At 40.2% G+C, this 19,389-nt stretch overlaps 1 protein-coding gene across 2 annotated transcripts in view; it reads right to left on the bottom strand.

Annotated features, from left to right (window-relative positions):
- Nucleotides 1-263: 263 nt before the first annotated feature.
- TBC1D2 (TBC1 domain family member 2) overlaps nt 264-19,389 on the bottom strand; it is a 1,250,316-nt gene continuing 1,231,190 nt past the window's right edge. For both annotated transcript variants that reach the window (XM_044060977.1, XM_044060979.1), the window contains one exon: nt 264-817. In XM_044060977.1, coding sequence (XP_043916912.1) covers nt 616-817 — 202 coding nt within the window. In that variant the 3' untranslated portion in view covers nt 264-615. The remainder of the gene's footprint in view (nt 818-19,389) is intronic.

Genomic DNA, 19,389 nt, shown 5'->3' with positions numbered 1-19,389 from the left:
GTGTCAGACATTATAAAACAGAAGGATTCCATTCTATATCACTGACTGAGGGCGGTAAAAAGCACTGAGGAACCTGTAGTCTGTTCTGTTACTATAGTGTACTTTCTAAGTAAGTAACACAGTTAACAATCAAAAAAAAAAAAAAACACTGTCAGTACAAAAGAAGCAGTCTACCTGTTCAGAGCACTGGAGTACAATTTATCCATAGTTTGCAGCATCCTTATGGTGTAATCAAAAAAAGAATTAAAAAAAAAACACAAGCCTTAGGACACATCTTCCAGTAGTGTTATTCAAATGCTGACGCACATAATATGAGTCACATGCAATAGCATATTGGATGTCAATAAAAACTTAGCATCTTAGCACCAAAAATGGTACTGTTTAAAAACAGCAATTTGTTATCACTAGCTAGCAGTAAAATGTAACTATCAGAAGCTATATTATAATAACAAAATAAACACTTATAACAACATGCAACATGAAAGTACTCAGAATGAGCTCCTGGTGTACAACTCCACACGTCATACACAAGTGAGAAAATTACATTTTCATACATAACTCTACATCTAATCCTCATTGTACAGATGGAAAATTACAGTTCTGCACACAACTTATTTACACTTCATCCTCGTCTTCACTGACACCAGCATCTAAGTCTTTGTCCTTAAGTTGCTCTTGAGATTTCTCAAATTCTTCTTGAATCTTTTCCAACTCATGCAGTTCTGCTTTAAGTTTCTCCAGATGTGCAGCACGTCTGTTCCTTAGTTGCCTCATACGCAAAGGATTCATATCATTAAATGCTATAGACATCAGTTTTCTAGGAAGAAAAGAAAATACTTTAGGATTATCACATATTTTCTAGGGGTACAATACTTGTCATGGGTTATGTATAGTTTAAGCTGGAAAACAGAAGCAGTGACACTATCAAAAGAGAAAAAGAAGAAATGTTATTTGTTTTACAGTGATCCATTACTATTTTAAACTGTACTTTTAAATTTAGCAACTTCCTACTACACTACAATAGGAAGCTGATAACTGCAAACTTATTTTGTCTTATATTAAGGCAACTGATATTAGTACACCTAATCCAATGCAACAAAATTACAAAAGAACTTCAAAGCATAAGTCTCACAGGCTCAGCCTTACGCATTCAGTGTTGTTAGTGTCTGTTACAGTACAGCCCAATAAAGAAAATGAAATAGGTAGATTATTTTATCATCTGTCGATCTTCTATGGAATACTAATGTCTCTGAATCATTCTAAATGCTTAGTGTGTGTGTGTGTGTGTGTGTGTGTGTGTGTGTGTGTGTGTGTGTGTGTGTCTGTGTGTGTGTGTGCGCCTAATGAAGTCCGTTGGGAGTACAAAAAAAAAAAAAAAAAAGGGGGAAGGGTTAGCTGATAAACTGACTTTTTTGGAGTAACCTGCAGGGGTGGACTATTTGTTTTTTATGTCTGCATCTCTCTCTTTCTCTGTGTATATATATATATATATATATATATATATATATATTTATTTATATATACATATTTACACATACACACGTGTGTGTGTGTGTGTGTGTGTGCGCGCGCAGTAAGGAATGAGAGGAGTGCAGTAATATCTGTGCCATGCTCATCCCAAATGCCTTAGTGCATTGGTAAAACAGGTATATGTATTTGTTGCACATCTGAATTTTATGTTTGGTAGTTCACATGAAAATTATGTATTTTTAGTGCATTTTAATGTAAAACTGTTTCTGCCCATTTTAACTAAGTGATTGTTACACAGGGGTAAACTTTTAAACTATGCAGAACTTTGGTATGAAATTCTTAAGGCAGCTATTTTAGGGACTCCACTGTAAAAGTGTCATGTACCTCCATTTAAAAGTATTGTTACTTTCATAAATTAAGTTTTTTATCCAAGTTGTGCACTTTCATATCAAACTTTATATGGTGGCAGTTTGTGGATTATTCTGAAAATCAGAGGTCAAAATGTTAAGATTTGGTAGAGTTATCAGCATTTGTTGAAAATACTGTAAAAAAAAACATTCTAAGTTGTATCAGCTTTCTAGTTGAGACATCATGCTTAGCATTTCTGATATATAAGTTGCAGCAGCCTCTACCTCACCACAGTTCCCAAACCATTAATAATTTGTTATCACCCTGAGCAGAAGATTCTGGACCTGAAGTCAAGAGGCTTTTCGGCACTGCCTTCCACCTTGTCTCTTGGATGTACAGGATGTAGAGCTGTCACCTCCTTACCATCATGTCATCCACTTATAAGCTACATCCTGCCAGTGAACCTGTATAGCAAATCTTCTTTATCCTAGGTAGCCCAGGCTGGTCAGCAAGACTAGGCTAGCTAGTAACTTAGTAATCAAGGAATGCTGGGTTTTATGCAAGGTGCAAACTGGCTAAAAGAGGTACAGAGACTCCACTCAATGTTAGCATGGGTCACTGGTGTAGGGTGAAGTGAGCCGGGTGCTCAACCGAATAGACCTGGCATCATTTCCTTTGTAGAAAGCAAATACCCATGCCCATTTTTGGCAACACATCACTGTGCCCAAATCACCTAGAGCCAATTTTACACTGTCAACTGACATTTATATATCTAGATATATATAGTACAGTTGTGTAATAACTTACTGTAACAGTAGATGTCTTACTGAATACTGCTGCAGGATTCTTAACACATGGATTATCACAGCTGTTGACTGGCTGGGGCACCAAAGCTTTACCTTCTCAGGATCATATGTCCAATGTGTGACCTCAGATTACAAGTGTAGGAGTATAAAGGCAGATGTATGAGCATAATAATTCTTTAGACTATCTCCAAGTCAGCAGCTGAAAGATCCCAGACCCCTGAGACACAAGACTGACTAGCTAGGAGGGGCATAGCATTAAGCGGTAAGAAAGCCCCCTCAGTTCTAGGGTGTTTCTCAGAGGATAGGAACCAAGGGAGAAAGATAAAGAAAGGAGATAATAAAAGCAAAAAAGAGGAAGCAGTACTGCAACAGAGATCAGTAGGACATCTACTGTTATGGTAAGTTCTTACACAACTGTACTATGTCCTGACTGAAATCACTGTTACAGTATTCTTAAGACATGAGTGGTTCCCAGAGCTACAGGGAAAGTAGTGAAAGCTGCTTAGAAAGTAGTAGAACTGACCTAGAGACCAGATAGAAATAACCCAGTGAAAGCAGCTCTGCACCTTGAAAATGCATCTATCCTGTAGTGTTTAGTGAAAGAGTGTAAAGATAACCAGGTGGCAGATTTCAGAATAGACCTGGGATCAACTCCTTTGTAGAAAGCTCCAGAGGCTGCTACTGCTCTGGTAGAGTGAGCTGGAGGGAATGAGGGCAAGGACTTGCCATGTAGACAGTAACAAAATGAGATGGCCCTAGAAATCCAGCTTATAATGGGTTTGCTTGGATACTGGTATGCCCAGTTTAGAGTCCAAGAAAGAAACAAACAGTTGATCAGATTTTCAAATGGATTTTGTTTTGTCCAAATAGAATCCTATCTGTCTGTGAATGTCCACAGAATGCAGTATCCCTTCCTCACCAATTCTGTGGGTGAGGAAAGAAGTGGGTGGGTTTACGGCCTGACTGAGGGAAAGCTCATTCACTAGCTTAGGCATAAATGAAGGATTATTCCTGAGGGTGATCCTGTCTTTGTAAAAAATAAGAAAGTGAGGAATGGCCATAAGTGCTTGAATCTCTGAAACTTTCTTAGCTGATGTGAGGGCCAGCAAGAGGATAGTTTTCAAAGTAGAGAATTTGAGGTTTGCTGATGCTTCTATCTCAAAAGGAGTTAAGTTAAGCTTCTCCATCACAAAGCTGAGGTCTCAAGTAAGGGTAATGGGTTTTCTAGGTGGTCACATATGCAGTACCCCTTTAAGGAATAGCTTGACCTCAGATCTGGACATAAGTGGAGGAGTGAGAGGCAAGCAAAGAGAGATTACCGACAGGTGGGCTTTGATGGAAGAATAGGCCAGACCTGTATGTAATAGCTCGCACAGATATTTCAGAATGAAAGGTACCTCTGATTGCTTGGGGTCCTGTCCCTTTCTTTGGCACCAACAGGAGAATCTCTTTCACTTTGTTATGTAAGATTTGTGAGTGGTGGATCTCCTGGCTTCTTGGAGAACCTTAATGACATCCTCATAAAACTTGTGCCTGTAAGGAATCAGTACCCTATCATCCACATAGTTAGGTTTAGAGATGACAGATTGTGGTGAAATTGTAACACTTTCTGCTAAGTGATGAGATCCACTTGTGACAGTTTTTAGTACTTGCCCCTGGATAGAAGAAAAAGTAAAGGGAACCAATGTTGCATGTCCAAAATGAAATCACTAACAGTAGTTTTGGTTGTTCTTTCTGTATCCTTAGAAGAACTCCTGGAATAAGGGTAGTGGAGGGAAGGTAAAGAGAAAAGTACAGTTGTGCACACTTACTATAAATGTAGATGTTTGAGTGTATTCACTGCTGCAGTCCTAACATAAGGGTTATCCAGCTCCCGGTAGCCCTGAGTCGGCCCGAATACCAGAGTACCCGGTATATGATGTCGGCTGTAAAACTGATGTCAGAACGTCGGGTATAAAGGGAGGCAGTCAATGCCATTTCCTCAGTTTTTCTTGCCTTAACTGTCAGGAGCCCCCAAAAGAAGGCTAACCCAGGAAGGAAACACCCTGGAAACATGCCATCCAAAAAATAAAATATGTAATCTGTGCTTTAGGAAAAAAAAAGGGGGAATGGAGGGTGGGAAACCAGGACTGCAATAGTGAATACATTCGAACATCTACATTTATGGTAGGTATACACAACTGTACTATGTTCTTCGTGTTTCACTGTTGTAGTCCTAACATAGGTTGATTCCCAAAGCCCATTAAAAAACAAAGGGGGGAGGAAGAATCACAGATTAAGGGATGGTAAGGAGGCCTTGCAAAACTGCAGAGGCAAAACCAGCCCTGGATTTAGAAAACAAAGGTAAATTGTAATGCTTTGTGAAAGTATGGACAGACGACCAAGTAGCTGCTTCTAGAATGTCCTTAGTAGGCACACCTTTCAAAAAAGCTGCAGAGGTAGAGGCTGCTCTAGTAGAATGGGACCTAATACCCTGAGGGGGAACCTTCCCATGCTGCAGGTAACAAAAGTGAATACAATGAGCAATCCATTTGGAGATGTTTGTTTTGAAATAGCTTTACCTTGAGCCCCAGGAGCAAAACTAACCAACAACTGCTCAGACGTCTGAAAGGGTTTAGTCCTGTTTAAGTAAAATCTCAGCTGTCTATGCACATCAAGAGAGTGCAGAATCCTTTCCCCTTTTTTCTGGGGATTATTGAAAAAGGTAGGCGGATGAATAGACTGGTTAAGGGTCAGACTGGAAACCACCTTAAGCATAAAGGAGGGATTAGTTCTCAGAGAAACCTGATCTGAGTGAAAAATAATGAAAGGTTCTACTGCCATTAAGGCTTGCAGCGCCAAAACCCTTCTGGCAGAAGTAATAGCCAAAAGAAAAGCAGTCTTCTAGCAGAGAAACTTTAAATCTGCAGAGGCAGCTGGTTCAAAGGGAGATAGAGTAAGCTTCTCCAGGGCAAAATTAAGATCCCAAGCAGGAGTAGGCACTCTTCTGGGAGGTCTAAGATTGCTATCTCCCCTCAGGAACTACTTCATCAAGGAGTGAAAAAAAAATGGGTTGCTCCAAAGAACAATGAGCAGAAAATGCTAAAGCATGAATCTTGACTGAAGAAAAGGAAAGTCCACCATTAAGCAAGCCTGCTAGATAATCACGAATGAGGGAAAGAGAAGGATAAGAAGAGTCTTCTCCTTTGGCCTGCATCCAAGAGCAAAATCTCTTCCATTTATCTGCATAGGAGTTCCTGGTGCTAGACCTCCTGGCCTCCTGAAGAACTTCAACCACCTGCTGGGAAAGATTTAAAGTATTAGCCAGGCAGTTAAATGCAGGGTTTGAAGATGAGGATGAAGAAACTTCCCCCCTTCCTGAACCAACAGATCTGGTATCAGGGGAAGATACAAAGGCTGAGCTTGGGAAAGGCTGCGAGGAAGGGGATACCAATGCTGCCTGGGCCAGTCTGGTGCTATATGAACAGCCTTTGGTTTTTCGTCCCTTATCTTTAGCAGCACTCTGGGAAGAAGAGGCAGAGGAGGGAAGGCATAAGTTGAGAGTTGTGTCCATGGGAAGGACAAAGCGTCCACTCTCCAAGCTTTGCTGTGAAACTCCCTGGTGCAGAAGGTTGGAAGGAGATGATTGGTGTGAGAGGAGAAAAGATCCACTTGTGGAGTGCCCCAATGCTGAATGATGCGATGGAAGATGATCTTGTTCAGTTGACACTCGTGAGGATCCAGAACATGTCTGCTCAATTGATCCACCAAGGAATTTAGCCTCCCTGGAAGATACTGGGCTATTAGATGTAAGCCCATGGATGCTGCTATGGACCATAGTCTCATGCTGTGTCTGCATAAGGGGTAAGAGTGAGTCCCCCCTGCTTGTTGATGTACCACATGACTGTGGTATTGTCTGTTCTGATCAGAAGAGTCCCAGGTTAGAGTAGGTCCCTGAAAGCCAGCAAGGCCTGCTGGACTGCCATCAATTTTTTTAAGTTTATGTGCAGATGAATCTGCTGAGTGTGCCACGTCCCCTGTATGCCCCTGCCTTCCAGATGTGCTCCCCATGCATAATCTGAGGCGTCTGTGGTGAGAATCTGGTTGGCAGGTGGTGGACGGAAAGGCAGACCCTTGTTCTGAGAACAGGATGTCGCCCACCAGAGAAACTCCATTTGTAGACAGGGAATTAGAGGAAGAATCAAGTCTAAGTCCTGTGTGTGCTGACACTAAAGGTTCTTGAGGTACCATTGAAGTTTTCTGATATGCGGCCTTGCATATGGGATCATCAGAATACATGAAGCCATGAACCTCAGTGCTTACAGGAATTGCCTTGCAGAGAGCTGGGTCATGCTTGCCAAGTTCTTGAAGTAAGCCGAATGATCTTCTTGTTTCCCTTGAGGGAGGAATACCATCTGGGTGGCTGTATTCAGACTCGCTCCCAGGAAAACAATCTCCCTTGTAGGAACCAACTCTGACTTCTTTTCATTGAGAGTGTAACCCAAAGAGGTGAGAATGTTCTTCATGAAGCCCAAATCCTTTTTTGGTTGTTCTGGGAAGTTTGCTTGAATGAGACAGTCGTCCCAGGTAAGGATAAATGTGAATGTTTCTCTGCCTGCAAAAAGCAATGACTGGCACCAGGCACTTCGTGAAAACTCTGGGAGCAATAGATAAGCCAAAGGGCAGTGCAGAGAATTGGAAGTGTTGCTTCCCAGCCCTGAAACCAAAGAACTGCCTGCAACTTTCCCTTATTGGGATGTGCAGATAAGCCTCCTTGAGATCCAAAGTTACCAGTCATGAATCCTTGTCCAGCATTGGCAGTAACTGTTGAAGAGTGAGCATCTTGAATTTGGGAATCACCAGAAAAGTGTTTAGAATAGACAGAATCAGAATATGGCAACAGGTGCCCCCTTTTATGGGTACCAGAAAAAGTCCTGAATAAAAACCTAGGCCTGCCTAAGTTGCCGGAACTGGCTCTATAGCACCCATAGTCAGTAGAGAAGAAATCTGATTTTCTACCTCTGCCCTGAGAGTTCAGGGTATGTCTGGGTACCCTTGTAGAACAGGGAAGTTGTGAAAATAAAATGTGTAACCTTGGTTTACTATACTGAGCACCCATTTGTCATATGTGATGGTAGACCATACCTCTGCAAACCTGGCTAACCTTCCCCCCAAAGGAAACCCTTGGCCCGCAGAGGTAGGCACAAGAAGGCCTGAGTCATTGAGAATGCTTGCTTTGGGAAGCTGGCTTAGAACTTCCCGATTTAGAAGAAGAATGCCATTGTTTAGCCTTTTGAGGGGCAGAAGCCTGCCCTCTGGAAGATCTGAAACCCCTAGACATTGAGCGACCCTGCTTGCCAGGATCAGGGAAAGATCAATTCTTGGAAGGATAATGCCTGCTAAACTGAGGAGGCTGAACCTGAAGGAAATCTTTAACAGCTTGCATATATTTTGCCTTATCCTCCAACTTCTTCAGTATCTCCTTAGCCTTGTTACCAAAAAGGTTGTCTTTGTGCAAAGGAACATCTAGCAATTAAGATTTAACAGATTCAGAAAGAGGCTGCTCCCTAAGCCAAGCATGCCTTCTAATAACAGAACCAGTGGCTGCTGCTCTGAGGAAGCCTCCAAGGTGTCAAAACCACAATGTAGTGAATGCTTATTAACTAGAGTGGCAGAATTTAGTAAATCTTGTAAGTCTTTGTTCTCCAACATGGAAGGAACATCCCCAAGTTTAGCCTTAATAGCCTCCAAAGTATGCTGCTGATACTTAAGCTTGTGAAAAAGACAGTTCACAGATCTAATGGCAAGAGTTGCGGAGGTATAGACTTTTTTACCCCACCTGTCCAAGGCCTTAGACTCCTTATCAGAAGGTACTGGGTTTTAGCAATAGTAGCCTTAACACCCTTGGGGCCTTGAGAAATAATCTCAGGATCAGTTGTAGGATTTTTGAAAAGAAATTGATGAGAATCAGGAACCCTATAATACCTATCAGGTTTTCTGGGGGAAGGAGGAATAGAATTAGGAGTTAAAGAATTTTCCAGGAAAACATCATCCACAACTTCCAAAACTGGAGGTATAGCCAGAGGTTTATGCTGTGGCAAATCCAAAAATTCCCTGATTCTTTTCTTAGACTGAGGAAAATCCTGACTTTCCCATTTAAAGTGCTCCCTAAGAGTATTCAAAGTATCCCCAAAGGAAAAATATTCTGGAGGGGAGGCAGAAGGGGTAGAGTCTTCAGTATCAGAATCCTCAAAGCCAGAAAAAAGTTGAGAATTTCCTTCTTCACCAGCAGAAATACTGGAAACTTCAGAATGTGAGACCGACAAGACATCAGGAGACAATTCCCTAGCCCTCTTGGAAGGGGGGGGGGGGCCTAATAAGGGAAAGAAGATCACTAGCCATTTTTACCAACTGGGACTGAGGCAAAGGAGGGGAGGCTGACGCCTTCTTGTGAGTAGATTTGCGGATGAAAGGTTTGCTAGTAATCTGGAGGGACTCGGGAGGCCTAGCAACTGCAGAAGTTTGAATTAAGTAGCTGGTCTGGCTCTGGTCTTATGTCAAAGAGAAGAGGCGTCAGAAGCTGGTGCCTGTATAGCGGCTCCGGACCCATCTGAGGCAGCGACAGGCGGAGGGTCTGAAGACGAATCAGCAGCCTGCGGCATGGAAGACTCTGTAAAGGTCTCGGCAGAGGCCTGTGGCTGAAAATCTGCGGACTGCAGGGGCTGCAAAAGTGCCTCACTGATGGGCTGACTACCAATTTCACTGGTGCGTCATCAGCAGATTTAACCCTAGGCCTGTCGCTGTTCTTGTCCTTGCATTTCCTAGGTACATCTGAAGTCAGGAGACCAGAAGACGCCATACCAATGAACTTAGGCCAGACTCTGAAATGCTTATACAAAATCTTAGCTCTACGGCATATGGTATGCAGGTTGAAGGAAGCACAGAGATCATAATTACGGATGTCGTGCTCAAGGCCCAAACAAGTTATACAATAAGAATGAAAGTCACAGTGCAGAATCTGTTTTCCACATGCAAGACAGTTATTAACTTTATCTGACATTCATTAAAGCAAGAAAAGAAGGTCCCCAACGGGGTACTTATCTGAGGGCGTCTTCACCTTGGTAGTCAGAATGCAAAAAGAAGGTAAATGGCTGACCGGCACTAGTGCAAATTGCATCTGCTACAGGCTCCGCAGCAAGAAAGACTGAGGAAATGGCGTCAGCTGTCTCACTTTATAACTGATATTCTGACATCAGTTTTACAGCCGGCGGCTGCCATCATATACCGAGGACTCTGGTATTCGGGCCAACTGAGGGCTACCGGGAGCCGGATAATCCATATGTTAGGACTGCAACATTGAAACACGAAGAACATCTTCCCTGTCCACTGAAAGGAGAAAGCATCAGTCCTCCAAGATGAGAGGCACAGGTCTCTGGTGCAAAACAGTAGAAACTGTCTGTTGGTCTTTGAAGTAAACGGGTCTGTCTGAGCAGTCACTCAATGGTGGAGGATGCCTTGGAAAGTCTATTTTTCAGGGTTCATTTCTGAGGGTCCTTTAAGGACCTGCTTAAAGAGACTGCCAGCACATTGTCCTATGACAGGATGTATGTGGCTGTGAGCTTCATGTTTAGGGATGGCAAGGTCCCAGGTTTCCTGAGACAATCTTCTCAATTGGTAAAATCTGGACCCTCCTTGCTGTTTATGTACCACATTATAGTTGTGTTGCATTACAGTTGTGTTGCCTGTGAACACTGGTAGGGTACCTGGTTTCCAGAAGTGTGAAAAAGACCCAAAGAGCTTGGAAGAGTGCACTAGTTTCTTTCATGCTGATGTGTTCTTTTAGTAACCCTGGGTACCATCTGTCTTGCACTCATTGGTTGCCTGTCCAGGCACACCATGCCTTGTTCAAGACATCTGCATATATTTCCTGAACTGGGGCTGGAGGAGTGAAGAGAAGCCCTGGGTTGAGATTCACCTGCTCCTTCCAGCATAAGAGCTACCATCTGAGATACAGTAAAAGGGTTGGGAGGGTGGCCTAATGGTTAAGGTGTTTGCCTCACAAACACAAGGTGCAGGGTTTGAGTCTCACAAGGGATAATTGGCTAGGCTTAAAATGGCTTGCAAGAGCAGTTAGCTTAGTACTACTCTATAAACCTATGAACCTAAAAGAGGGATCACTGTGTCTAGAGGGTGTGAGTGCTGAGACAAAACTGTTTCAAGGTACCATTTGATTTTCCTCATATGCAGTCTAGTTAGGGGAAGCATTTGGATACTAGGCAACATGATCCCCAGAGCCCTTAGGATCTCGTTTCCAGACATTGTCTGAGGGATGCCAGGTTGTGAAAATAGTTGTAAGTCTCTGCAACTTCTCTTGCGGTAAGCTGGCCTGCCTTCTCTTTGTGTCCAGCCTGCAGTCCATTAAAAACTAGGTCCTGAGGAAGCTGTAGGGAGGATTAGATGAACTGTAGATGCAGTAGGAGAATTTGTGGTGAAGTAGCATGGATTAACAGGTCATCTAGTTAGGAAAAAAAATCTGAATTTCCCTGGGTTCAGCAAGACGCAAGTCACTGGTTCCAGACACTTTGTGAAAATTTTTGGAACAGTGGGAAGCCCAAAATGCAAAACAGTCAACTGATAGTAGGATGACCCAGTACCAAACATGGGGAATCTCCTACATGGAGTCTTAACTGGTATATGGAGGTAAGCATCCTTTAGATCTAAGGATACTATAAAAGCCTGGGGCAGAATGAAAAGTAGAAGTGTGTGCAAGGAGACCATTTTAAAAGTAGGCACTTTTAAGAAGGTGTTTAGGGGGAGAGATTCAGTATGGGTTTCCATTGCCCTTCTTTCCTTGGCAGTAGGAAAAGACTGGAGTAAAACCCCTTCCCACAAATTCTTCTGGCACTGCCTCTATTGCGCCTTCTGCCCATAGTAGTTGTAAAATGGATGTGAGCAGATGAATCTGATTGTGTGGCAGTGGGGGTGTGCCACTTATTAGATGAATCTGCATCCAATTCATAGCATGACCATTTATTATGATAAACAACACATATTTGCCTGTGGTGATCTTTTCTCAGGTTAATGGAGACTGGGTCAGTCTTTTTGAGATGGGTAGGGAGGTGCTGGGGATAAAAGGGTAAAGGGTGGTAAAAGACAGTCACAGAAATTTGTTTCCAAAAGTGAGGCCTATTAGGTGAGGTATCCCTGTGTGGTTTATCTGAAAATCTCTTGGAGCCTTTCTGCATTTCTGGTTAGGCCTGTGGCCCACTGTGACAGAGGATGATTTGGTTGGTTAATTCCTCTGGTACCTAGGTAAAGAGGTTAAAAGAACCTGTCTACAGTAATTCATGGTTTTACCCTAGTCTTCATGGGTTTTGAAAGGTTTGGCCACTTGAGGGCCAAACAAGAGATCTTTGTCTAAAGGAGAGTACAATATTTTTGCTTTCAAATCCTTAGGAATATGCTGGTTACATAATTATGCATACCTGCTTATTACAGAGCCTGTAGCAGCTGCTTTGGATAATGCCATCACAGCACCATGTCTACATACTATTACAAGCCTTAATAATAACCTGAGGTCAGAATCAAACCTTATACATTGTATTTGCGAGGTTAAGAACCCAACCATTATGCCAACCCTCCACCTTGCTTGTTCCAGTAACTTATGCCCATTTGGGCTGACAATTCTGCTGACACGCCACTTTGAAAATATAAACAAATGGTGTATACTTACCATAATAATATGTACTTTTTGTCCCCCTCCATCAATTTCACCTGGTTTGGGTAATCAGCCTTATGGTGGCACTGATCGTACAACTTTTCAGAAAGCTTCTCCAGCACTTGAGTTTTCCCATTCCAGTAATGCATTTGGATACTCCTCAGATCAAGTTTGCTTATAATGGATGGCAGAATGCCCATTAAAAAAAAACAGCAGCAAGGGAACAAGAGCAAGGCTTCAAGCATAGGGTGACCGGGTTCCTCCCCGAAGAGAAAAGTGAACACATGACAATTTGGAAGGTGGACTGAGGGATGGCCATTGAGATGGACAGACAGTGACAACAAGGCTCTATCATTATAGTAAGTGCATAACTTTTGAATCCTGTATTGTCCCCTCCATCTGTATCAAATGGATGGGAATGACTGCCCAGCTACAAAATACCCTTGAGTCTGGTGGAACCAAATACAGCTCTGCACCTAGACATTAAGTTCATCTAGTAGTGCTCAATGAAGATGTTCACTGTGGACCAAGCTGCTGCAGCACAGGTAATCCACAGTGGAATGTTTGATGTAGGCTGTAAATGTAGAAAGCATATAGTAGAATGAAATCCTGGCTTGAAAGAAAGAGTCAGACCTTTGGAAACATAAATAAAGGTTACACAATCTGACAACCATCTAAGCAGTATAATTTCAATAACTTTAGATCCTGATTTGGTTTAAAAAAAAAAAAACAAATAGTTGGTCATCTTCATGATCTAGTTCAATGAAGACAGAATCTCAGGGGTTTTCTGAGATGGCTGAACACTGATCAACAGCTTAATTTCAGCTCTCCCAGTCTGAAAAAAGAATCCGATAGATAAGGGCCAGTAATTTTGCCTGTTATAGCAAAATTCACTTGCTGGCTACTAAGTACATTGCCCAGATGGCAGCAAAGAAGAAACTTAGAGCTCCTGAAAGAAAATCAACTAGGAAAGGTGAAGAGAAAAACACTGACTGGGAAGAATCCTGAACCATTCTCAAAAATCAGTTCATGCTCTAGCTTTGGTACAATGGATGGCTTCCAGTAATTTAGAGGAAAAAATAAGTCAATTGTGCTCAAAGCTGATTAAAATAAATGACACATTGAAGAAGTATATCAACTCAACTAAAAGTCTGGAAAAATGGAAGAAAATTTAAACAACTATTCAGATGAACTGATAACTCTGCAAAAATCAGGGATCAAAATGAAGAAAAGGCTGGCTGTGTATGAGAATGCTCAAGAAGAGCTGTTTCAAAAATATGGTAGCGTTAGAGGACACAGCATGCAGGGAAAACCTGAGATTTTCTGCTGTACCAGAGAAACTGGAAAGAACAGACTATATTAATTAAAAAAAAGCACAAATAATCAATTGGACTGGTATTCCACTGCAATATTGGTTAACTGAAAGGGTACATCATGTATATGCTTCAAACCTGGCCATGAGAAAGCAGTCAACACCTGTATTAGTTAAGATGCAATCATACGGGCAGAAATAATTGGTCCAAGGGCAATTATTAAAAACTGGAGAAAGTAGAGTGCTTGTGGAAAAATAATTATTCACTGTACACCAGGCAGAAGAAAAGCACATTCATCCCAACACATTCAGGGAATGTTGAAAGGCAGGTGTGAGATTCAAGATTCTTTATCCAGTGATCTTCTGAATATTTTTTCCTGGAGGATCAAAGTAATTTTTTGATGCAGAACAATCTAAGGAAGAAATACAAAACTTTGGATAACAAAAAGTAAGTCATCAAACACAAGAGGATTCTGCTTCTTTTTCTACTACTAATACATCTCTTGAGACAAACTTTGGCAGTGAAACATTTTCCAATGTTCTAAAGGAAAATGTTTCAGAGACAGAAAAAAGTACATGAATTGTGTAGAAAAAATGGGAGTACCTTAGACTTGAACTAATGTCTGGGGTTGGGAGATGGAGATGAACAGGAAGGAGACCACAACACTGAACTTGGTGAATAAATGGAAGACAATAAATCATCAGCCACATTTGTGAAACATGGCTTTACTAGAAAAAAGAGGCTGAGAAAGATTGGATTTTTCTTGACTGTTAAACTTGAGGTGGGACTGATAGGCATATGCCCCACTTCACGTCATTGATGTTTGGGAGGACAATAAAAGGGAAAAAAAGAGAAAGTAACTGTAAGTAAAGCAATTTTTGGTCATTTTTTCATGATATTAATTGCATTCTATACAGTAAAGCATTTTAGTGATTGTTGTGTGTGATAAAGATGGCAAAGTAAACAAATATTTTTTTAGTTTTAAGAAATGTAGGCATTACAATATAAAAATAGAACAAAGTCAAGTATGTTAGAGTTAATAGGTTATTATCTTGGGCTGTTGGGGTGGGGGAATGCATGCAAAAGAGCATAAGTATAATATAATATAAGCAGAGTTGAAATTAGATGAATGCCCTTGGCTTAATCTAATGACAAATTTTAGTTTCTTTATGTAGGTGTTTTTTTTAAATGAGAGACTACAATGTTAGAATAGTTTTCCTTGGTAAATACATGTTCAGTGTTAGTTTAGAAATACATTTTTTCTTATGTTTCCTGCCTTTAAATTGTGATTATAAAGGTGAAAGCAGTAAATTAAGAGGCATGGAAATTGTTCATTGAGAGAAACATAAAATCAAAAGCTACAAGGATAAGCAGCTCAATAAAAATAGTCTGAAATTAAGTGAATAAAAGATAGAAGCTTTTCTGATAATTAAATATGTTAGTGCATCTACTAGAATACTACATAATTTAGTTTTAATTAAAGATGGCCAGTACACAAAAAGATGATGATGTCTGAAAGCATATAAGTTGTTTTCAAATCTGGAAGGGGAATAAAGACAAGGTAAGAACAGACAACAATTAGTTTAAGTAGGACAACAGGCTGTAACGTGCACTCTAGCATGGATAACCTTAATTATAAGCTAGTTAATGCCTGTGGTGCAGCTGTCAATTTGGAAAGATTGTTTCCATCAGGAAGGCTGAACTTCACTATCTGAAGATGTACACACAGTATTCTGTGTGTGTGTGTGTGTGTGTGTGTGTGTGTGTGTGTGTGTGTGTGTGTGTGTGTGTGTGTGTGTTTTGAGGGTTTTCTATAAAACAAAAAAAGTCTTGTAAAATGTGACAGAGACACAAATGGAAATGACAAGAAACAGCTGTGTAAAGGATCACGTGAAAGTAAACAAAAGCTGGATAAACGCCTGGTATACACCTCAAGTGAAAAAAAATGAAAAGACCAATGGTTAGACCACAGCTGAAGATAAAAATGGAATAATCCACGTCAGGAAATAAATCACTTGCAGCTTCACAGTAGTGCCCTTTATAAAACCAAAAGTTGTAACTGAGATGTAGTAGTCAAGGTAGGAAACGGTTCAGCTGACTTAGATCGCGAAAGCACTTACTCTTGTTTAATAAAGTGGTGTGAAACTGCAAGTGAACCGTTTCCTACCTTGACTACTACATCTCAGTTACAACTTTTGGTTTTATAAAGGGCACTACTGTGAAGCTGCAAGTGATTTATTTCCTGACATGGATTATTCCATTTTTATCTTCAGCTGTGGTCTAACCATTGGTCTTTTCATTTTTTTTGTGTAAAGGATCAACCTGACAAACATTAATGGGTACATGTAACATAATAGCTGGAAATAGACATTTAAAAACTGTCATATACAATAGGTGGGAATAATAACTTCTTATAATGGCTAACTAAACATATTATTTTAGAACACTAATGGCCTCACCGGTATAGTCAAAAAGGTAAGATTGTTAAATTATAGTAAGAAATGCAGAGCACAAATAATAATTCTACAGGAGACACATTTGGAAAGAAGTGAGCATGTGAATTTGATAAAGAAAGGACGTCAGGAAGGATATTCAGCAAAATATCAGAGACAAAAGAAAAGGGGAGCACTGATACTAATTGACAGAGGAGATCCACAGTGATTGAAGTGGGGATAAAACATAGAAATGATAGATTTATGGTAGTAAGAAGCTACAGGCAAGGGAGTAGGATTATGCTGGCATGTAGTTATATTCCACATAAAAATGGTTGTTATGGAGCTTACTAAAATTTTAAGAGAAATAATCAGTTTTTGGCAGGGAATAGTACTTATAGGTGGGGACTAGAACTTGGTTTGTTACAGTGAGGATGTATCTGGGTGACCCAGAAGGTAAAATGCAACAAAAGAGGGTAGTTTCTGAAGAAATTTATGAAAATATATATGGGTATGGAAGACATGACTTCAGTAGTAGAACTCAAACAGAATTTAGATATTATTCACCAAGGTACAATAACCAGACAACACTATACAGGAATTATATTTCACAGGAACGTACATTTAATTGAAAGCTTTGATACACATCCAAAAACTTTTATTTAAGCATTTACTTGAAAGTTTTGACACACAGCCAATAACTACTTCAGATCATGCACAATAACTATGTTAAAAATGCAGGGTAATGAAAAACAAATGAGTAGTGTGCAGTGGAAATTATCTCAGAGTTAAAAGGGAAGATAGAAATGTCTTTTATATATATATATATATATATATATATATATATATATATATATATATATATATATATATATATATATATATATATATATATATATATATATATATAATAGTCATAGTTAGTGAGTGGGATACAAATGAAATTGGACAGGGTAGAAATAAAAGATAAAGATATATGGTTAAGAAGTAACAAGAATGGTTTAGAGGGGTAGATAACGGTTAAAGTATTGCATAATAAGGGCAATCTCACAGAACAAGAGGAGGCACAATTGTGGAGTGCTAAAGAGAAAATAAGGGAGTATTTGGGTAATATGTATGAGTTTAGAAAGATTGTTATTAAGTAACTGTTTTTCACAACTCCAAACCACAAAAGCGTTCAGGTAATAAAGTACAAAGGGTTGTTGTCAAACTTAGGGTAGCCTATTAATAAGAAAAATAACCAGAGATCCTATAGAGGTATTAAGAGACATTCTGGAAGTTTTATGAAAATTTGTATAAAGCAGAGGAATGGAGAAATCAAGAAAATGTATGAATGGAAATATATGCCAATGTTAGAGGTATATGAAGTTCAACAAGTAATTAAGATAGTAGGAGAGGAGATAAAAATGATGATGTATAATCAATCTGCAGGAAAGTCTCCAGGAGCCCATGGTATTCCTGTGGAAGTTTGGAAGCTAGGAAGAAAGAATGTAATAAAGATTTGGAAGGTTTTGTTGAACAGTATTTTAAAAGGGGGAAGCACCATCATCTTAGAAGGAAGCTGTGGTGGCTATAATACATAAGGACAGTAAAGACCCATCAGACCCAGCTTCATCTAGGTCCATTTCCATTTTAAATCATAATTACAAAGTGATTCTGTCTATAATAGTTAAAGAAAATGAAAAGGTGTTGATAAAATGTATGTATGAATCAATGTGGTTTTATGGAGGGGAGGCAAACATTCGAGAACATTAACCGAACAATGATGATCCAGAGGGAAGTTGAATGTAAGAAAATATCCTGTTGTTTTTGGTTCTTGATGCAGAGAAAGCATATGACAGAGTAAACTGGGGTTTTATGAGTAAGGCAATGGAAGAATTTGCATTCCCTGATACAATAATGTTAATTAGGAGGCTACACGAGGGGTCAGAGGCAAAAAATAAAGTGGGAGAGGTTCCTCTCTGATAAGCTGCATCTCTGAAAAGAGGAGGCAGACAGGGGTTCCCTCTATTACCTTTATTTGTGTTATATTTAGAGCCATTGCCAAAGAAAATAAGGGGCTCAGAAATTCAAGAATATAATTGGTATGGTAGTCAAGAAAAGATGGCTTTATTTACAGATAATATTATTTTTACTTTACAAAACAGAAAAAGACTTTTCAGTGCTGTGGGGCATTCTGAGACAGTTTCAAGTATTTTTGAGATATAAAATGAATGCAGACAAAACAAAGGCTATAGCTGTAAACTTTGCAGCCACACATGAATTAGTTAAGCAATACATATATTTATGGGGACATGATGAAATGAAGTATTTAGGCGTTTGGGTTAACAAGGATTCTGTTTAGACAGATAAGGGTATGTGGGAAGAGACTAAACAAAAGATATGACAATCCAAAAACTGAGAAACTGGAAGGTCTTGTTTATGGATATGGATAGCAAGATACAGCCAGTGAACATGTTTTTAGTCCCTTTAGTTTTATATACAGGGCAGACATATTGTTATCAATAACAGGAGAAGTTGTGGGCAGTAATTAATAACGAGCATAACTGTAAGCCTGCTTCCTATCTTTCCTGTAACTAGTGTTCCAGATACAGATTTGCTGTATCCAGGACTGTATGTAAGCTTCTGAGCCCCCAAGCCTTTCTGTGTTGGAGGGAAGCCTTCTAGCTTATCAGTGGGAGTGGTAAGCACTAGGTAACTTGTCTACCACATAAGGAGTGGTTCCGGCCCAGAAATTGTAGTTACTGGCCGTTTGGGCAATCTCTTCCATCTCTCTCAACTTTCTGATTGGAGAGCCTGCATTTGCACTTGTTTCTGTCCTGTAACTCGTCTAGCGCAGATACAGATTCTTAGTTTTAGCGCTTAAATTTGCTTATTCATGCTCAGCACTTGTTCAGAACTTGTAAACACTAAATAAGCTACTAATTACTATAGCACTAAACCTTCCTCATTACCTAGAGAAAAACAGCTCTTGTACTCACTTTCCACACTTATCTAGAGGAAAATAGTTTTTTTATTCAGGCATGTCCAAGGGTCAGCTCCCAGTGTTCTCTCCTGTCTATCTGATGAATCTGGGCATCTTGACGCAATGTAGAAATTTCCTCATGTACACAGACAACCCTCTCCTCCTACCACCCAACACTAAAACCTATGAGAGATGCACTTATCTAGCCAAACTGGAGGTAAAGCTCTCGCCAACCAAGACTGAACTTGACAGTCATGACGAGAAGGTAAACATTTGCACCACACCACACTCATCACATAGTCTCCCTAAATCTACACAACCAAAATCCACACATAACACAAGAGCGGAGGCTCTCAAT

The sequence above is a fragment of the Protopterus annectens genome, chromosome 2.part0 (assembly GCF_019279795.1).
Source record: "Protopterus annectens isolate FY-2018-M chromosome 2.part0, PAN1.0, whole genome shotgun sequence".
NCBI lineage: Eukaryota > Metazoa > Chordata > Ceratodontiformes > Protopteridae > Protopterus > Protopterus annectens.
This window is presented reverse-complemented; position numbering and strand designations above follow the sequence as displayed.